General features: G+C 41.3%; 1 protein-coding gene across 1 annotated transcript in view; it reads right to left on the bottom strand.

The window, feature by feature from the left end:
* Positions 1-15,598, bottom strand: part of ttn.1 (titin, tandem duplicate 1) — a 227,881-nt gene that overhangs the window by 53,298 nt on the left and 158,985 nt on the right. Inside the window, 29 exon segments of the mRNA XM_042336317.1 lie at positions 67-369; positions 470-766; positions 888-1,175; positions 1,329-1,628; positions 1,741-2,043; positions 2,252-2,551; positions 2,697-2,972; positions 3,279-3,581; positions 4,066-4,365; positions 4,476-4,760; positions 4,892-5,212; positions 5,319-8,285; positions 8,394-8,687; positions 8,793-9,092; positions 9,208-9,489; positions 9,603-9,911; positions 10,079-10,381; positions 10,619-10,918; positions 11,026-11,307; positions 11,396-11,698; positions 11,815-12,117; positions 12,208-12,489; positions 12,578-12,728; positions 12,971-13,119; positions 13,207-13,521; positions 13,999-14,298; positions 14,449-14,745; positions 14,845-15,162; positions 15,285-15,584. Coding sequence (XP_042192251.1) covers positions 67-369; positions 470-766; positions 888-1,175; positions 1,329-1,628; positions 1,741-2,043; positions 2,252-2,551; positions 2,697-2,972; positions 3,279-3,581; positions 4,066-4,365; positions 4,476-4,760; positions 4,892-5,212; positions 5,319-8,285; positions 8,394-8,687; positions 8,793-9,092; positions 9,208-9,489; positions 9,603-9,911; positions 10,079-10,381; positions 10,619-10,918; positions 11,026-11,307; positions 11,396-11,698; positions 11,815-12,117; positions 12,208-12,489; positions 12,578-12,728; positions 12,971-13,119; positions 13,207-13,521; positions 13,999-14,298; positions 14,449-14,745; positions 14,845-15,162; positions 15,285-15,584 — 11,031 coding nt within the window.

Below are 15,598 nucleotides of genomic sequence, written 5' to 3'. Positions count from 1 at the left end.
ATAGTCTAAATAAATATAACTCTAGAACATGGCAGTCAAAACTATTTCATATTCATATTAGCTTACATTGAGGATCAACAGCAATTGCTGATTTTGAGGATTCACTAGGTTTGCCTGGTCCAGCTTTGTTCAAAGCAATAACTCGATACTCATACTCCAAATCTTCTTGAAGTCCTGTCGCCTTAACTGTTCTTTCCATGACTGGTCTCCTGTTGACTTTGGACCACTTGACGACCTTTGTCTCACGTTTCTCTAGTAAGTATCCAGTTATAGCTGAACCACCATCATCAGCTGGGGGTTTCCAGCTCACAGTCATATGGTCCTTTGTGGCGTTACTAATCACTGGAGGATCACATTGTCCAGGGACATCTATGAAGAATACAGATTCCTTTTTAAAAACTGTTCCTTTGCTCATCAATTAAAATAAAATAAAAAAACGACTACGTCATTAACAAAGTGCTTTTCTTACCGTAAGGATTTTTGGCAACAACGGATTCAGTCAGGATGGGGTCACCGACACCATATTTGTTTTCAGCACAGATGCGGAACTGATATTCGTGTCCTTCTATCAGCTTCTCTATGCCGCAGCTAGTAATTGGGACGTTAGCAGTGACCTGAGCCCAATTAGGCCGGCTTGTTTCACGCTTATCAACAACATAGTTGGTTACATCAGCACCTCCGTCCTCTAGAGGAGGCAGCCAACTGAGGTTAACACGATCTGAGTAAACGTTGCTGATTTTGACAGAAGCAGGTGGGCCAGGTTTGTCTGAAGAAAAAAAAATTGAAAATAAGGGTGCATTAATGTACTGGAAATGAATACATCATTTCTCAATTAAACGTTGACTTCAAAGTATTTTAAAAAAGTATTTTAAAAAAAATCTCTATACCTAGTACTTTAAGTTTTACGTGAGCCGATTTCGATCCACTTGGATTCTCTGCGAAAATAGAGTATTCTCCAGTTTCCTTCCTTTGAACGGAATATAACTCCAGAGTACACAAACTTCTTGTGGTTGTTATCTTGAAACCATCAGCAGGCACAACCTCATTGCCGTTTTTCTTCCAACTGACTTTCGGAAAAGGTTTTCCAGAGACAACAGCCTCCAAGCAAACATTGACTCCAGCCTTCACAGTCATAAGACTCTTCATGGACACACCCAAGTCAATTTTGGGCGCATCTGTCAAATTAACAGAATAACAGCTTGCATTATAATTTTTTTNGCTTCAATACGTTAATACGTGTAAAAATGAACGTGGCGATGTACTAAATTCGAATCCGTGAAAAATTACAACAACTGGCAATGAATTCAAGAACAAAATTCAAAGCTTACCATGTTCTGCTTGGATGGTAATTGGATCTGAAGGTTCAGATGGCTTGCTAATGTTAATGACAGTCTTCGCAATGATTCTGAACCGATATTGAGCAGCTTCTTCAAGACCGGTAACAGTATATTCTTCAAGAGGTACGTTGTGGCAGTTGGAGTTGCATCTGATCCACTTTTCACCTGGTAGTTTACAAGCTTCGACAAAGTAACCAAGGATTTTGCTCCCACCGTCATGTTTGGGTCTTGCCCAAAGAAGAGCCACAGTACTCTGTGTAATATCGAATACTTCTGGTTTGCCTGGTGGATCTGTTGTAATTGTAAATGACATGTATAAGTTATAGATTTTATATGTAAAATCTGCTGAGAAAATGTAAGAAATCATCAAGCAAAGTTTATAATGCATTGTAACAAGACTTACCAACAGGTGTTCTTGCTGTTACAAACTCAGTTGGTTTACTGGGCTTGCTGGCTCCAGCTCTGTTCAGTGCAATGACTCTGAAAGTATATTCCAGCCCTTCAATGAGACCTGAACATGGGTATTCAGTTGTACGGACAGCTGTGTCATTAGCCTTCACCCAAAGAAGACTGTTTCTCTCTTTACGTTCGATAACGTAACCGGTGATGGGACTGCCACCATCACTTTCTGGTCTATCCCATGCAACAAATATGCAATCTTTGTTCACCTTTGTTAAATGTACATTTCTTGGTTCAGTTGGAATATCTGTCGGAAACAAATCGATCAGTCAGCTGTCAATAAAAATAATGTTGGGCAAAACAATCCTCAAAATACTTTGTGCAGTGACACTGAGGAACCAATGTTAACGTACACTGCATTATGAACGTTACTATACTTAGCAACATAAGGAAATCTCCCTCCCCTATCTTTTAACAGAGTAGTCGGAAGTCCAAGACACTTTGATCTAACTTACCGAATTGATATTTAGCAATCATCTTGCCAGAAGTAAGAGGATCTGAAATGCCAAACCTATTTTCTGCTCGGACCCGGAACATGTACTCTTGCCCAGGCATAAGTTTTCCAATTCTGCAGCTGGTTTTCGATACAGATGACACGCTAGTGATCCAGTCACCTCGGCTTAAATCACACTTCTCAACAATGTAGTTTGTTATGTTGCTGCCGCCATTTTCATGTGGTGTGTGCCAAGCGAGGGTGCACGCATCTGCGTCAATTTCTGTAATATCAAACGGTGGTTCTGGTGGGCCTGGGGCATCTGAAAGACAAAGGTAATCCACAAAAGAAAATGTCAAGTAACTCCATGTGCAATAGAATGCAATTAATGTAAAGTTACTGTTGCAATGTTTCCTTTCAAAGCAAAATTATAATCGTATAAAACAAATATAAGAAAAGGTACGGACCCATTATCACGACATGAACCTTCTGGGAGGCAATGCCAGAGCTATTTTCTGCTATAAGATTGTAAAAGCCGCTGTCACTTCTGCTAACGTCTTTGATGATGAGGACAGAAGCACCCTTTGACTTGTGCACGGCTAGACGGCTCGATGGCATCACATCTTCATCATTCTTCTGCCATTTGAAGGTTGGTGCAGGCTTGCCAAATATGTGAGACTCAACTCTTAACTTCTTGCCAGCTTTGATAGTTATGTTCTCTGCCATGATAATCTTTGGTGCCACTGTAAGAAAAAAACATAAATAAAGTACATTTTAATCCAGGAATACCTTTATTAGAACGCTATACAAATGTCATTTTGTATTGTATTACTTTGCTTCGTCATATTGTGTCTGCAGCCTTAAACTATTTGGAAATTCCTATCAGATTAGAATGATCATGTTTTCAGGCGTTTTGGCAGACTTTCTAAAATTATCTTAGTACCTTAAAACGTTCTGGCCAGAAACACTATTTTGCTTCAAGTGCCAACCTGTACTTCTGTTTTATAGTGAGTCAAGTTCCTTGTAAGAAATCTATAATTGTTACTTACTTAGTTGTTCTTTAACCTCAAAGAATCCTTCAGTTTCTCTGGGTAAGCTGGACCCCACAATGTTTCTTGCTGCAACTCTGAATTTATATTTCTTTCCTTCTTTAAGACCCATCACAACAATGCTCAGGTCCTTGACTACAGAATATTGCGTCCATTCTTTCTCAGTTTGACCCTCTTCCTGGTATTCAACGATATATCCATCGATTTTAGAACCTCCGTCCCTGAGAGGTTTCAACCAGGCCACCGTAGCAGAGCTCTTTGTGCCATCTGTGACCTCCACTTTCTTGGGTGGATCTGGTTCGCCTACAAGAGTAAATGTCGGAATATTAATTAGAGAATAATAATCCTTGCATTTGATATAGTGCCTCATCTTGTCCTTGAGACTTCTCAAAGCGCTTCACAGAATATACTGTGAAGTGAATTGGCAGCCAATTGTGTACATTTGTGTCCCACAATGAGTCGTGGATTAAGTGACCAAATTATTATTTTTTGAAACTTTTTTTGAAGGGATTATTACCCCCGGAGAAACGATCTGGCAATCGACTAACACCCAGCTTCCTGCTTATTGCCAGGTAAACAGAGGAGTGTGGAATCAAACTCGGGTCCTCTCGCTTGTGAGGCGAGTGCTCTATCCAATACGTTACAGGACTCCGTGAGATCAACTGACTTCAAGCAAAATGCTTAACACAGAAAACAAGAAAACTACCAATGGCGGAATCTATTCTGCCCATTAGCTCATTGATATAATAGGTTCTGTTGAACAAGAAAACAAAACAAAAGTACTTACTAATTGGATCTCTTGCCACAATAGATTTAGCAGTATCCTTTGGAACCCCAGAACCGTACTGATTGACAGCGGTCACCCTGAAATAATAGTCATTTCCAGGTACCAAGTTAGTTATTTTGAAGCTAGTTTTCTTCAAATCTGGTATTACTGAAGCCCAGGTCTTCCTATCTGCTTCGCGTTTCTCCAGAATATAGTGGGTCACTGGACTGCCACCATCATTATCAGGTGGTGACCAAGAGAGCTGACATGTCATTTTTCCAACGTCTGAAGTTTCAAAATCTGAGACAGGCCCGGGTGTGTCTAGGAGTGTGCGGAAGAAAAAAAAATATTATTAAAAAACACCATTACCAAACCTGCAAAATTTCAATTCATGAAACTGGAAACAAGTGTACTGCAACTGTATGACTTACCAAGAACTTTCACATTCACAAACACTGCCTTTTCGCCCGCTGCATTCACCAGTGTCAATGAATATTTGCCAGCATCATCTCGAGTACTATCTGGGATGACGAGGAAAGCCATTGTGTCAAGGAGGTCAACTAGGCCTTTTCTGACCACATTGTCAATTCCCATTTTTCTCCAGCAGACCCTTGGTGCCGGTCGGCCTCGAATGGTAGCAAACAACCGAATAGGACACCCGGCTCGGACAACTACAACTTTTCTCAGGCTTGCGTCTAAGTCAATCTCTGGTGGTTCTGTAAAAAAAAAATCACATTTTGCGTAAGAAATTATTTGGCTTTAAATAAATAGCAAAAGAAACATTTAAGGAACCAAAATTTCTCAGTTCAGTTCAGTTAAAAACAAAAACGTTAAATACAGTTCGTACCTAGAATCTCCTTTGGAGATACAGCTTCTTTGAGTTCAGCAGGACGACCGAGCCCAACTTGATTCATTGCTGCCACCCTAAATTCGTACTCTTGCTTCTCATCAAGGCCTGTCATTGTAAACTGAGTGAGAACAAGCTGAGCTGCAACGTTACATCTCTTCCAACCTTCTTCAGGACCTTCGCTTGAACCTTTCAGTCTCATTTCAGCGACATAACCAATGATGGGAGAGCCACCATCGTACACTGGTTTCCCCCAACTAAGAGTCACGGATGTCTTGGTGCTGTCCGACACCTTCAGACCAGTTGGAGGACCAGGTGGTTCTGCGGAGAAAGATGTGCGAAATATGGTTTGAGAATGACAACGAAGAAAATTGGAAACATAAAGAAAGCAAAATGTTACTGCTTAGTAAATTTAAAAAAAAAATACCCATAGGATCCTTTGCGAATACTGGTCTGGAAGGCCCACTGGGATCTCCAATTCCAATTTCGTTTTCTGCTTTGACTCGGAACTGGTATTCGCGTCCGGGAGTCAAATTTTTCACCCTCATGCGTCTTTCTGTGATTGCAGTCTTGGTGATAGGTACCCATCGAATAGATAGTTTCTCTTTCCTCTCCAATATGTAACCTGTGATTGATTTGCCACCATCATCTTCTGGTGGATTCCATACAACAGTCATTTCTTCCCTGCTCGCCTTTGTGATCTCTGGTGCGTCTGGAGGGCCAGGTCTGTTAAATTGTGTCTTGGCCGTAACTGGTTTACTTTCAGTCGGTGGTCCAGTGCCCATTTTGTTTTCTGCACGTACCCTGAAGATGTATTCATTTCCTTGTATGAGACGAGTGACGTTTGCATACTCGTTAAGCACTGAAGTAGAATATGTGGACCAGATCATTCTCTTGGTTTCACATTTCTCTATCACATAGTTTTGGACTTCACAGCCGCCATCATCTTCTGGTGCGTCCCAGCTGACTCTGCATCGATCGCTTGCAATGGCAGAGATCTTTAGGTCTCTGACGGCTCCGGGTACATCCAAAACATGAACAATGGCATAGGCCGTGAAGCTACCAGCTATATTTGTTGCAATAATGGTATATTTGCCTGAGTCACTACGTTTAGCCTTAATCAGGGCAAATCGGGCTGATTCCGGGGTGATTTCAATCTTTGCTCGAGGCAATCTAGCAAAGTCAATTGCATCTTTGTCCTTAACCCACGTCACCTCTGGCGCAGGCTTGCCTCTAAGATCAGCATCAAGTCTAATGGTTTCTCCTGCTTTAACAGTTAATATTCCAGATAGCTTTAGATCCAAGACTGGTTTCTGAATTTCTTCTTTGATAACAATGTAATCTGTCTTCACCCAGTTGCTTTCGCCACCTTCATTCTTGGTTTGTACTCTGAATTGGTAGGTCTGGTTCTCAATGCACCGGTCAGCCATAAAGAACGTGTCTTTAATACTGCCTTTGTGTAATCGATCCCATTCATCAGTGTCTTTCAATCTTCTTTCAACATGATACGACAGATTGGGACTACCACCATCAAAATCCGGTTTCCTCCATTTAAGTTGAGCAAATGACTTTCCTGTTTCGGCAACATGGAAATTTTCAGGTGCTCCAGGTTTTTCAACGGGGTCAATGGCTAGGATTGGGGTCTTGGTCTCAACAGTCGGCCCCAGTCCAACTTTGTTTTCTGCGCAAACACGGAAGAAGTATTCTTGATTTGGTACAAGCTGTACCTTGACTATGCGCTTAGTCAAATCTGCTGAGATCATAGACCATCCTCTCTGGCTAGGTTGACGGCATTCTGCAATATAGTTAGTGATTTCTGAGCCGCCATTGTCTTCTGGATTGTCCCAAGCAAGCATACAAGAATCCTTGGTGATGTAATTTGTCCTGATATTTTGACATTGTCCAGGTCTGTCAAGTACATTGACAACAACAGCAGCCTGAACTTGTCCGCTACTATTTTTGGCAACGACGCTATATTTTCCATAGTCAGCTCTAGTTGCTGATTTAATGTGGAGCCTTATAATTGGATAATCGTTATTGATCTCTGTGCGTTTGTCAGGAGAGACTACCTTGCTGTCTTTTGACCATGTGATGTCTGGATCTGGTCTGCCTTTAACACGGCCACTTATACAGATGGTTTGTCCCACACGAACTGTGACCAGTTCACGGCAAACGATATCCAGGTCTATCTCTGGAGGTTGAAGAATGTCCTTTGCGATCACAGTTTCTGGTAATTCTCTTGGCTCACCTTCCCCAATAACATTGGCAGCTTTTACACGGAAGCGGTATTCATTGCCTTCAATTAGACCATGTGCTCTGTAAGCACATTGCGGGATCAAATCATCTTTGTTGACTCTAATCCATTTCGTACTATCTGTCTTCTGACATTCTACAATGTATCCCAAGATAGGGCTGCCTCCATCCTTGTTAGGCTTTATCCAGACTAAATCAACACTTTCCCTACTTTTGTCCTTCAGTTTGGGATTAATTGGTGGTCCAGGGGCTGTGATAGGTCGTTTGGCTGCTACTGTATCAGAGTTTGGTGATGGTTTACTCAGACCAGCAATATTTTCAGCAAATACTCTGAATTGGTATGAATTGCCTTCAAATAGTCCAACGGCCCTGAATTTAATATCTAATACGGGTGTCTTGTTCACCCGAATCCATTTGCCAGATATTTCTCTGCGCTCCAGTATGTAACCATTAATTGGGCTTCCGCCATCAGACTTTGGTAAGCCCCAAGAAACTGTTACGGCATTTTCTGCAATATCATAAACAACTGGTTTACCAGGTGGTGACGGGACATCAAATGTATGTTTGGCAACAGTTGGCAGAGAGTCTAATGGTTCACCAATACCGATTTTATTCTCTGCTCGTATCCGCATAATGTATTCACATCCTTTCTGAAGACGTGGAATCTTAACTCTGGTACTTGTGCTTCCACTGCTAACAATTCCCCAGGTCTCCTTCTTCGTTTCTCGCTTTTCAACAACGTAGTTCATAACAGGACTTCCTCCATCATCTTTAGGTGGACGCCAGGACACGACCATGTGTTCTGGGGTTACTTCCAGGATATTAGCTGGACCAATTGGCGGGCCAGGGACATCCAAGACGGTTAAATGTAAAGCAACTGTCTTGCTACCAGCTGGATTGGAAACGGTAAGCAAATATTCACCGCTATGTTTTCTGTTACACTCCTCAATAGTAAGGATTGTAGAGTGGCCATCAGTGTTAATTTTGTAATGGCCTTCTGATTTGATCACAACACTGTCAATGACCCACTTGACTGAAGGTACAGGAATACCCTTCATAAGGGCAGGAAATCTGACTGTGCTGCCAGCCTTCACGACAAGACCTTCAATCAATTTCACATCCAAATCTATAGTTGGTGGTACTGTAAAACAAAAAAGAACATGGAAAATTAATTAGGCATCAGCAGTGATTGAAATGCAGATTAAAGACAATGTACTTCAAATAATATGAATTAATGCAGGGGACGAACCTATTTTCTCCTGGCATAGTACAGGCACTGTTGTATCTGGACGACCAAAGCCAACTATATTTTGAGCTTTAACACGGAACCGATATATCTTTCCTTCCTCCAAATGTGTCACTGTGCATTCTGGAATGCTAACAGTTTTGAATGTAATCCAGTCTTGTGCGCCTTCTTCCTGGTATTCAACTAAAAAGCCTGTGATGGGAGCACCTCCATCACGATCTGGGTAATTCCAAACAATAGACACTTCCGTCTTGTCTACATCAACGTGATGCAAGTTCTTAGGAGGACCAGGAGGAGCTATAATAAAAAAACAAGATAATCATATAATTTTCCATTCTGCATCCAAACCTTTGTGAATTTGAATAAATCAAATCAAATCAAATGTGGTGAATAAGAACTTACATAATGGATCAATTGCCTTGATTGGTTTTTTGGTTTCAACAAAGGCACTTCTGCCATATTGATTTTCAGCAGCCACACGGAACAAATACTGAGTGCCTTCCATTAAATACTTGGCCATAATGCTGTGCTTTTTGGACGAAGAGGAGATAGGAACCCACTGTGGAGCTGAAACATCTCGTTTCTCAATTATGTAATTTGAGATAACAGCACCTCCGTTGTCAATTGGTTCCTTCCACATCAGATAGCATGAGTTACTTCTAACTTCAGTAACAGTAAAGGTATGTGGTGGACTGGGTTTGTCTGGAAACAGTTAATACACAGTTAATACAGTGAAACGGACTTGTAAAAAGTAACAGAATATGTCTTTTTAAGTAAATAAAATAGTGCGTTCTTGAAATGTGTTTTATAGTATTACCTAATACGAAAACATTGCATGTAGCAGACTTCTTTCCTGCTTCATTTTCAACAGTCAGTGAGTAATGTCCACTGTCACCCCTGACAGCGTTACAGATTTGAAGCTTGCTGCCAACTGGTGTAACCCCAATGTCAGCTTTCATTGGTACTTCTTTATCCTCCTTTTGCCAGGTGACCTTGGGGAATGGCATTCCCTTGATCATTGCACTGAGGGTTAAGTCACTTCCTGCTCTTATGTTTAAATCTCGAGCCATGTTGGCATCCACAAACAATTCAGGAGCCTCTGCAAAGGTAATACATTGGGGAAGGAGTTAAACATATATAGAAATGAATTACACATAGCAGTATTATTATAAACGTAGAATGAATTAAGCAGTACTTCTTTAAAGCACTTACCGAGCCGGTCTTTTACTTCAACTGGATCACGGACGTAAACTGGTTCTGATTCACCAACTACGTTGACAGCCATAATGCGGAATTTGTACATATAACTTTCAGTGAGACCTGTTACCCTGAATTTTAAGTCAGGGCACGACTCTGCCGTATGATTGGCTTTAGTCCACTCTTCGTCACCAACTTTTTGGTACTCCACTAAATAGCCAATTATTTTTCCTCCTCCGTCATGACGTGGAGGTAGCCAAATCAGGTCAACGGTAGATTTAGTCTTGTCCACGGCTTCAGGAGTGACGGGCGGGCTTGGTTTGACTGTACACAAAATTTGAAAACATAGTCATCGAAAAATCCAACAAGTCAAACATCGAAAATGTTGCTCAAGCGCTTTGAGGCGTCTCGAAGACGTGCTAAGGCGGCGTATCAAATGTAAGGATTATTATTATTATTAAGAGAAAGAACTGAAGATTTATTTCACATACCGATCGGATCCTTGGCAAAGACGGGTTTGGATGGTGGGCTCGGGTCACCGACACCTACTTCATTTACAGCTGAGACACGGAATTCATATTCACAGCCTTCATAAAGATCAGTCACTTTGTACTTTGTGTCTGGGTAAATAGGCTCCGTGGATGCTTTTGACCAGCGGTTAGACATGGTTTCTTTCTTTTCCACAATGTAATTAGTGATAGGTTTGCCCCCATCTCGTGGTCTATTCCAAATCACCACAACAGAATCCTTGGTAACATCCTTTATAACTGGTTGTTCTGGTGCTTCAGGAACCCCTTTACAGAACAAATTCCAATGTTATTATTATTATTAATTATACATTGCACACCTGTTTATAAAATATGTCAAAGAACATGTGCTATGTAGTATTTAAACGTATAATTCAAATATTATGTTGAAAACAAAATTGATTTTCTTATTATGGCTGAAGGGAACTATAAGAAAATGTAGAATTTTTAGACACCTGTATTTTTGTCTGCTGTTCAGAGTAAATTATAAAAACTAACACTTACTAAACCGATCTTTGGCTTTAATTTCTTCAGATTCCAATGGATCACTGATTCCATACATATTTTCAGCACTGATGCGAATGATGTACTCTCTGCCCTCAATCAGTTTTGGTACTTTGCAAGTTGTTTTAGTAACAGCAGAAGTAACGGGCATCCAGAGATCCCGGTTTGTATCTCTCTTTTCAACCACGTAATTAGTGATCACACTGCCACCATCGTCAAGTGGTGGATTCCAGGAAATAACCATATGGTCTCTGTGGACTTCATGGAACACAACCGGGCCAACTGGAGGCTGTGGACGGTCTGCGGGTGGAAACAACATGTCGTTTCAATCAAGTTTTCTAACACAATATCAAACAATTATTTTGCCTTTGAAACAGCATCTCGAAGGTTAAGAGTAATTAACTCACCAACGACAGTCACTTCACAGACACCTTTGCGTGTCCCCGTGCTGTTTTCCACGACCACACAGTATTTGCCCGAGTCTGCGCGGATGCCTTTCAGGATTCCAAGACAAAGTGTCTTTGGAGTTGTCTGGATCTTTAGACGATCGGTGTCCGTGATTTTCGTCTCATCCTTAAGCCAAGAAACTTTGGGCGCGGGTTTGCCTGCATAGCGTCCGTTCAAACTGAAACACTCACCCACACGCACGACAAACTTGTCGCGGAAATCCAGCTCAATTGTGGGGGGTACTGGAAAACAACAAGACTCTGTTCGTGTCTAATTGAATCAAAATCATATTTTTAAAAAAACTTTCTGAAGAGAAAAGAGATCACTTACCAAGTTCATCCTTGCACGTTATTGGCTTTGAGCAGAAGGATGGCTTGCCTTGGCCAACAACATTAACTGCACTGACACGGAACTCATAAGTGTCACCTTCCTTTAAGCCATCGCTTGTATACTTCCGGTTAAGAAGCTTGTCTTTAGTGATTCTGATGAACTTGTCTTTGCCAATGAGACGGGACTCAATGATATACATAGTAATATCAGAGCCGCCATTATACTTAGGAGGATTCCAACTGAGGCTAACTGAGTTCCTTGTGACTCCTGTTACTTGAAGTTCTTCAGGACGGTCAGGGACAGCTAAGAATATAACAATGTATGAAAAAAAATATGACGTACAAATGTAAATCGTAATTTAAGCGAGCATTTTTCACAACAAAATATTGAAAATTCATGTAAATATAACGGTTGCTTACACATTGGTTCTTTAATTATATACTCGTACGGTGTCTCAACCCACGGTCCCTTGCCAATAAGATTCTCAGCTGCAATTCTGAAGAAATAGGCATTTCCTTTCATCAGGTTTTGGATTACGGCGTTCTGCCGGGTGACTGTGTAGGTCACGGGGGTCCAGCCTCTACGATCTGCTTCACGCTTTTCAATGACGTAGTTGGTGATAGCAGATCCACCATCATCATCTGGGGTGAACCAGATCAACTTACCAGAATCGTTGGTGAGGTTTTCAAAGTTTAAAGGTACGCCAACCGGTCCAGGAACGTCTGCAAGGAAAACAACGCTCTTACTGATACGCCTGAGGAAATGTTACTTGTAGAAAACGAGTGCAAAGACGACCCAATTATAATATTTACCTAAAACGTCAACGATGATGGTCTTTCTTCGTTCACCCCCTACGTTCTTAGCTACCAGATTGTAGATGCCTTGGTGGCTTCTCTGGCACTTTTTGATAACGAGTGCAGAGCTGATAGCTGTAACTTCAATTGTAGCTTCTGCTGGCACGGCCTCATCATTTCTATGCCACGTGATCTGTGGAGGTGGTTTGCCCGACACGTATGCTATGATACGAATAACGCCTCCAGCGTGTACTACAATTCGCTCTCGCACGCTGGCGTCCAATTCAATGTCAGGAATTTCTAGAATTAAAAAAAGAGTGTGAAATTCTCGTAGCTAAAATAATACAAAGGAAACGCACGTACACAGGCCATTTCAAACACTTCTTACCTGTCCTATCCTTGACTTCAAGTGCATCAGATATCTCTCCAGGAGCGCCAACTCCAGCTGCATTAACTGCTCTCACTCTAAATCTGTACAGACCTCCTTCTTTGAGTCCCGAGACAACAAATTTTGTGCCTCTGACTTCTTTATCTTTGGCCTGCAGGAAAATGGCATAGAAAGGCAAACAGATCAGGCAAATTCAAACATTCAAATATATTCTGTGAAGCACTTTAAGACATCTTGAAGATGTGATAAGGGGCTATATCAAATGCAAGGATTACTATTATTAATAGTAAGTCCTGTGAAGCTCTTCATAATGTCCTTCTGACGTTAAAGCACAAGATCAACTGTAATTATTATCATGATTAAATTGTATCATGCATTATCGATGACACTTACCTTCTCCCATTCTTCCTTTCCTTCTTCCTTAAATTCAACAAAATAGCCAGTGATCCTGGATCCACCATCCTTAGTTGGTGGATCCCATTCCACATCAGCAGTTGACTTGGTCCAGTCAGTCACTTTAGGGAATGGAGGCCCAGGTGGTGCTATATAGAAACAATAAACATTTCAGTACACTATCCAAACTATATTACAACAAGTTAATATGTTTATACCAAAAGATGAAAGCCTACCAATAGGATCTCTTGCTATTGTTGGGTCAGAAGGCTGACTTGGGGGCCCAATTCCTGCTGCATTGATGGCAAACACACGGAACTGGTAATTCGATCCTTCAATAAGACCAGTTACATTATAAGACACTCCGAGAGGCATAATCCTGATCGGATCACGATTTACTCTGTTCCATCTCTTGCCAGTGGTTTCTTTGCGCTCCAACCAGTAGCCTGTCACTGGAGAACCACCATCATACTCTGGATCTTCCCAATTGACTATCATGGAATCATGGGTCACACTGCTTATAGTTGGTTTATCACACGCACCAGGTAAAGCTGTAAAAAAAATTATTGAAATAGTATTAGAAGGCTCTCCTCAGATGCAGCACAAACATATTCTTACAAAGGTATTCAGACTAAGTGTACGTTTCACGACAAAATAGTCAATTTATTTTACGGTATATTCTGTGAAGCACTTTGAGACGTCTCAAAGACACGATAAGGCTTTGTATCAAATGTAAGGTTTATTATTAATAGTATCATGTTCAAAATAAGTTAAATTTGGTGCTGAAAATCCCCCAAGATGATTGCACAAGTTAAGCAATATATTTAAAATCATCAGGCCAGTGAATGTAGGTACCTTTATAAATGTTGAATCTAACAAGGGTTTTAACTCAAAATATTTTTCAGCTGAATAAATGATAATATTAACAAAATGCAGTGCCTATGGACGTCCTCCCGACGTGAAACACATTCTACAAATGTAATTTTGTATTGTTATTTTGTATTGTAATACTTGACTGCAATACATACTGAATAGGTTTCGTGCTGTTTCTGGTTCACTGTCGAGAGGTTCACCAACACCATATTTATTCTGAGCCATGATGCGGAAGACGTATTCGTGGCCTTCCAGTAACTTGGGTACTGAACAAAGGCACTCTTTAACCTCGTTTGTAACCTCCATCCAAGTCTTTCTATTTGCTTCCCTTTTTTCGACTACATAGTTGGTGATCTTGGAGCCGCCATCATCCTTCGGAGGAAGCCACGCTAACGTTATGTGTTCGGCAGAAATGCCTTCAAACTTAATCGGACCCACCGGAGGCCCAGGGCGTCCTGATTTGTAAAATATAAAAAAAAGTATATAAACAAAGCATATTCTTCATTACATTCTGATTGATAAAACTAGAGAAATGGAATTATTAGAAATTTTCCAAAAAAACTGAAATATAAATCACAGACAAGTTTGAAAAAAAAATGAATTACCAAGAACGTTGAGTCTCATTTCCTTGGAATCCGTTCCCAGATTGTTTGTTGCAGTGAGAGTGTAAAGACCAGTGTCCTTTCGGAGGGACTGATGAATCAACAAAGTGCATTTGTCCTCGGTCACAATTTTGTTGACATGTTGATCGTATTCTACTTTAGACTTCTCTTCTGCCTTGTGAGCAGGCGCCTTGCACCACGTCAAAGTTGGGAAGGGTACGCCTTTAATTTTGGCTACAATGCTGATGTCAGTACGTTCTTCTGCCTCCAAGAATTCCTTAAGTTCAATTGAAGGTCCACCTACATATGGAGTCATTCCGTAAATTAGGTCAGCTTCAGTCTGGCATTGTCTATAATCCACATGAATAATTCAACAGGTAAATTGTTTTCAATACTTACATGTTTGATCTTTTACGATAATTGGCCCAACGGGGTTACATGGTTTACTTTGACCGGCCTCATTTACAGCTTTTACACGGAATTCGTATTCCCCGCCCTCCTGGAGGTCCTCAACTGTAAACTTGGTATCGTCAACATCGCGTCTGTTGCATTGCTTCCACGATTCCTTGTCTTTTCCTGTGGTGGTCCAGCTGAGACGCTCGATAATGTAATGGGTCACCGGAGCACCTCCGTCGTTCTTAGGTGGCCGCCAGGTAAGAGAAACAGCATTTTTCGTGACGAGGGCAATTTTAAGTCGCGTAGGAGGCTCAGGTGGATCTGAAGTCGTAAATAATTTTAGTCAAAAAAAAAGGATGAACAAAAAAGCAGAAAACTCCAAAACTGAGTTGCACTGACACCTCGACTGGAATCAGAAATATTTATTGACACCATGAACTTACGGATTGGATCTCTAGCCCTGGTCCTTTGGATAGTTTCCGCTGGTGCACCAACCCCAAATCGGTTTTCCGCTCGGACACGGAAGAAATATTCCTGGCCTTCAACAAGATCAGGCACAGTGTATGATGTCCCTGCACAGGCAGTGTTAACCTTTACCCAGGCCCTTCCTTCTACAGTCTTCTTCTCTATATAATAGGCCTTAATTCTGTCTCCACCGTCATTGTCTGGGGGCTTCCATGAAAGTTTGCAGGTGCTTCTGGTAATGTCACTGACTTTGAGATTTTTCGGCGGGCCTGGGGCATCTGGAATGGAGGCA

The sequence above is a fragment of the Callorhinchus milii genome, unplaced genomic scaffold (genome assembly GCF_018977255.1).
Source record: "Callorhinchus milii isolate IMCB2004 unplaced genomic scaffold, IMCB_Cmil_1.0 Scaffold6, whole genome shotgun sequence".
In the NCBI taxonomy this organism is placed as follows: domain Eukaryota; kingdom Metazoa; phylum Chordata; class Chondrichthyes; order Chimaeriformes; family Callorhinchidae; genus Callorhinchus; species Callorhinchus milii.
The sequence above is the reverse complement of the archived record's forward strand: the minus strand, read 5'-3'. Positions and strand labels throughout refer to the sequence as shown.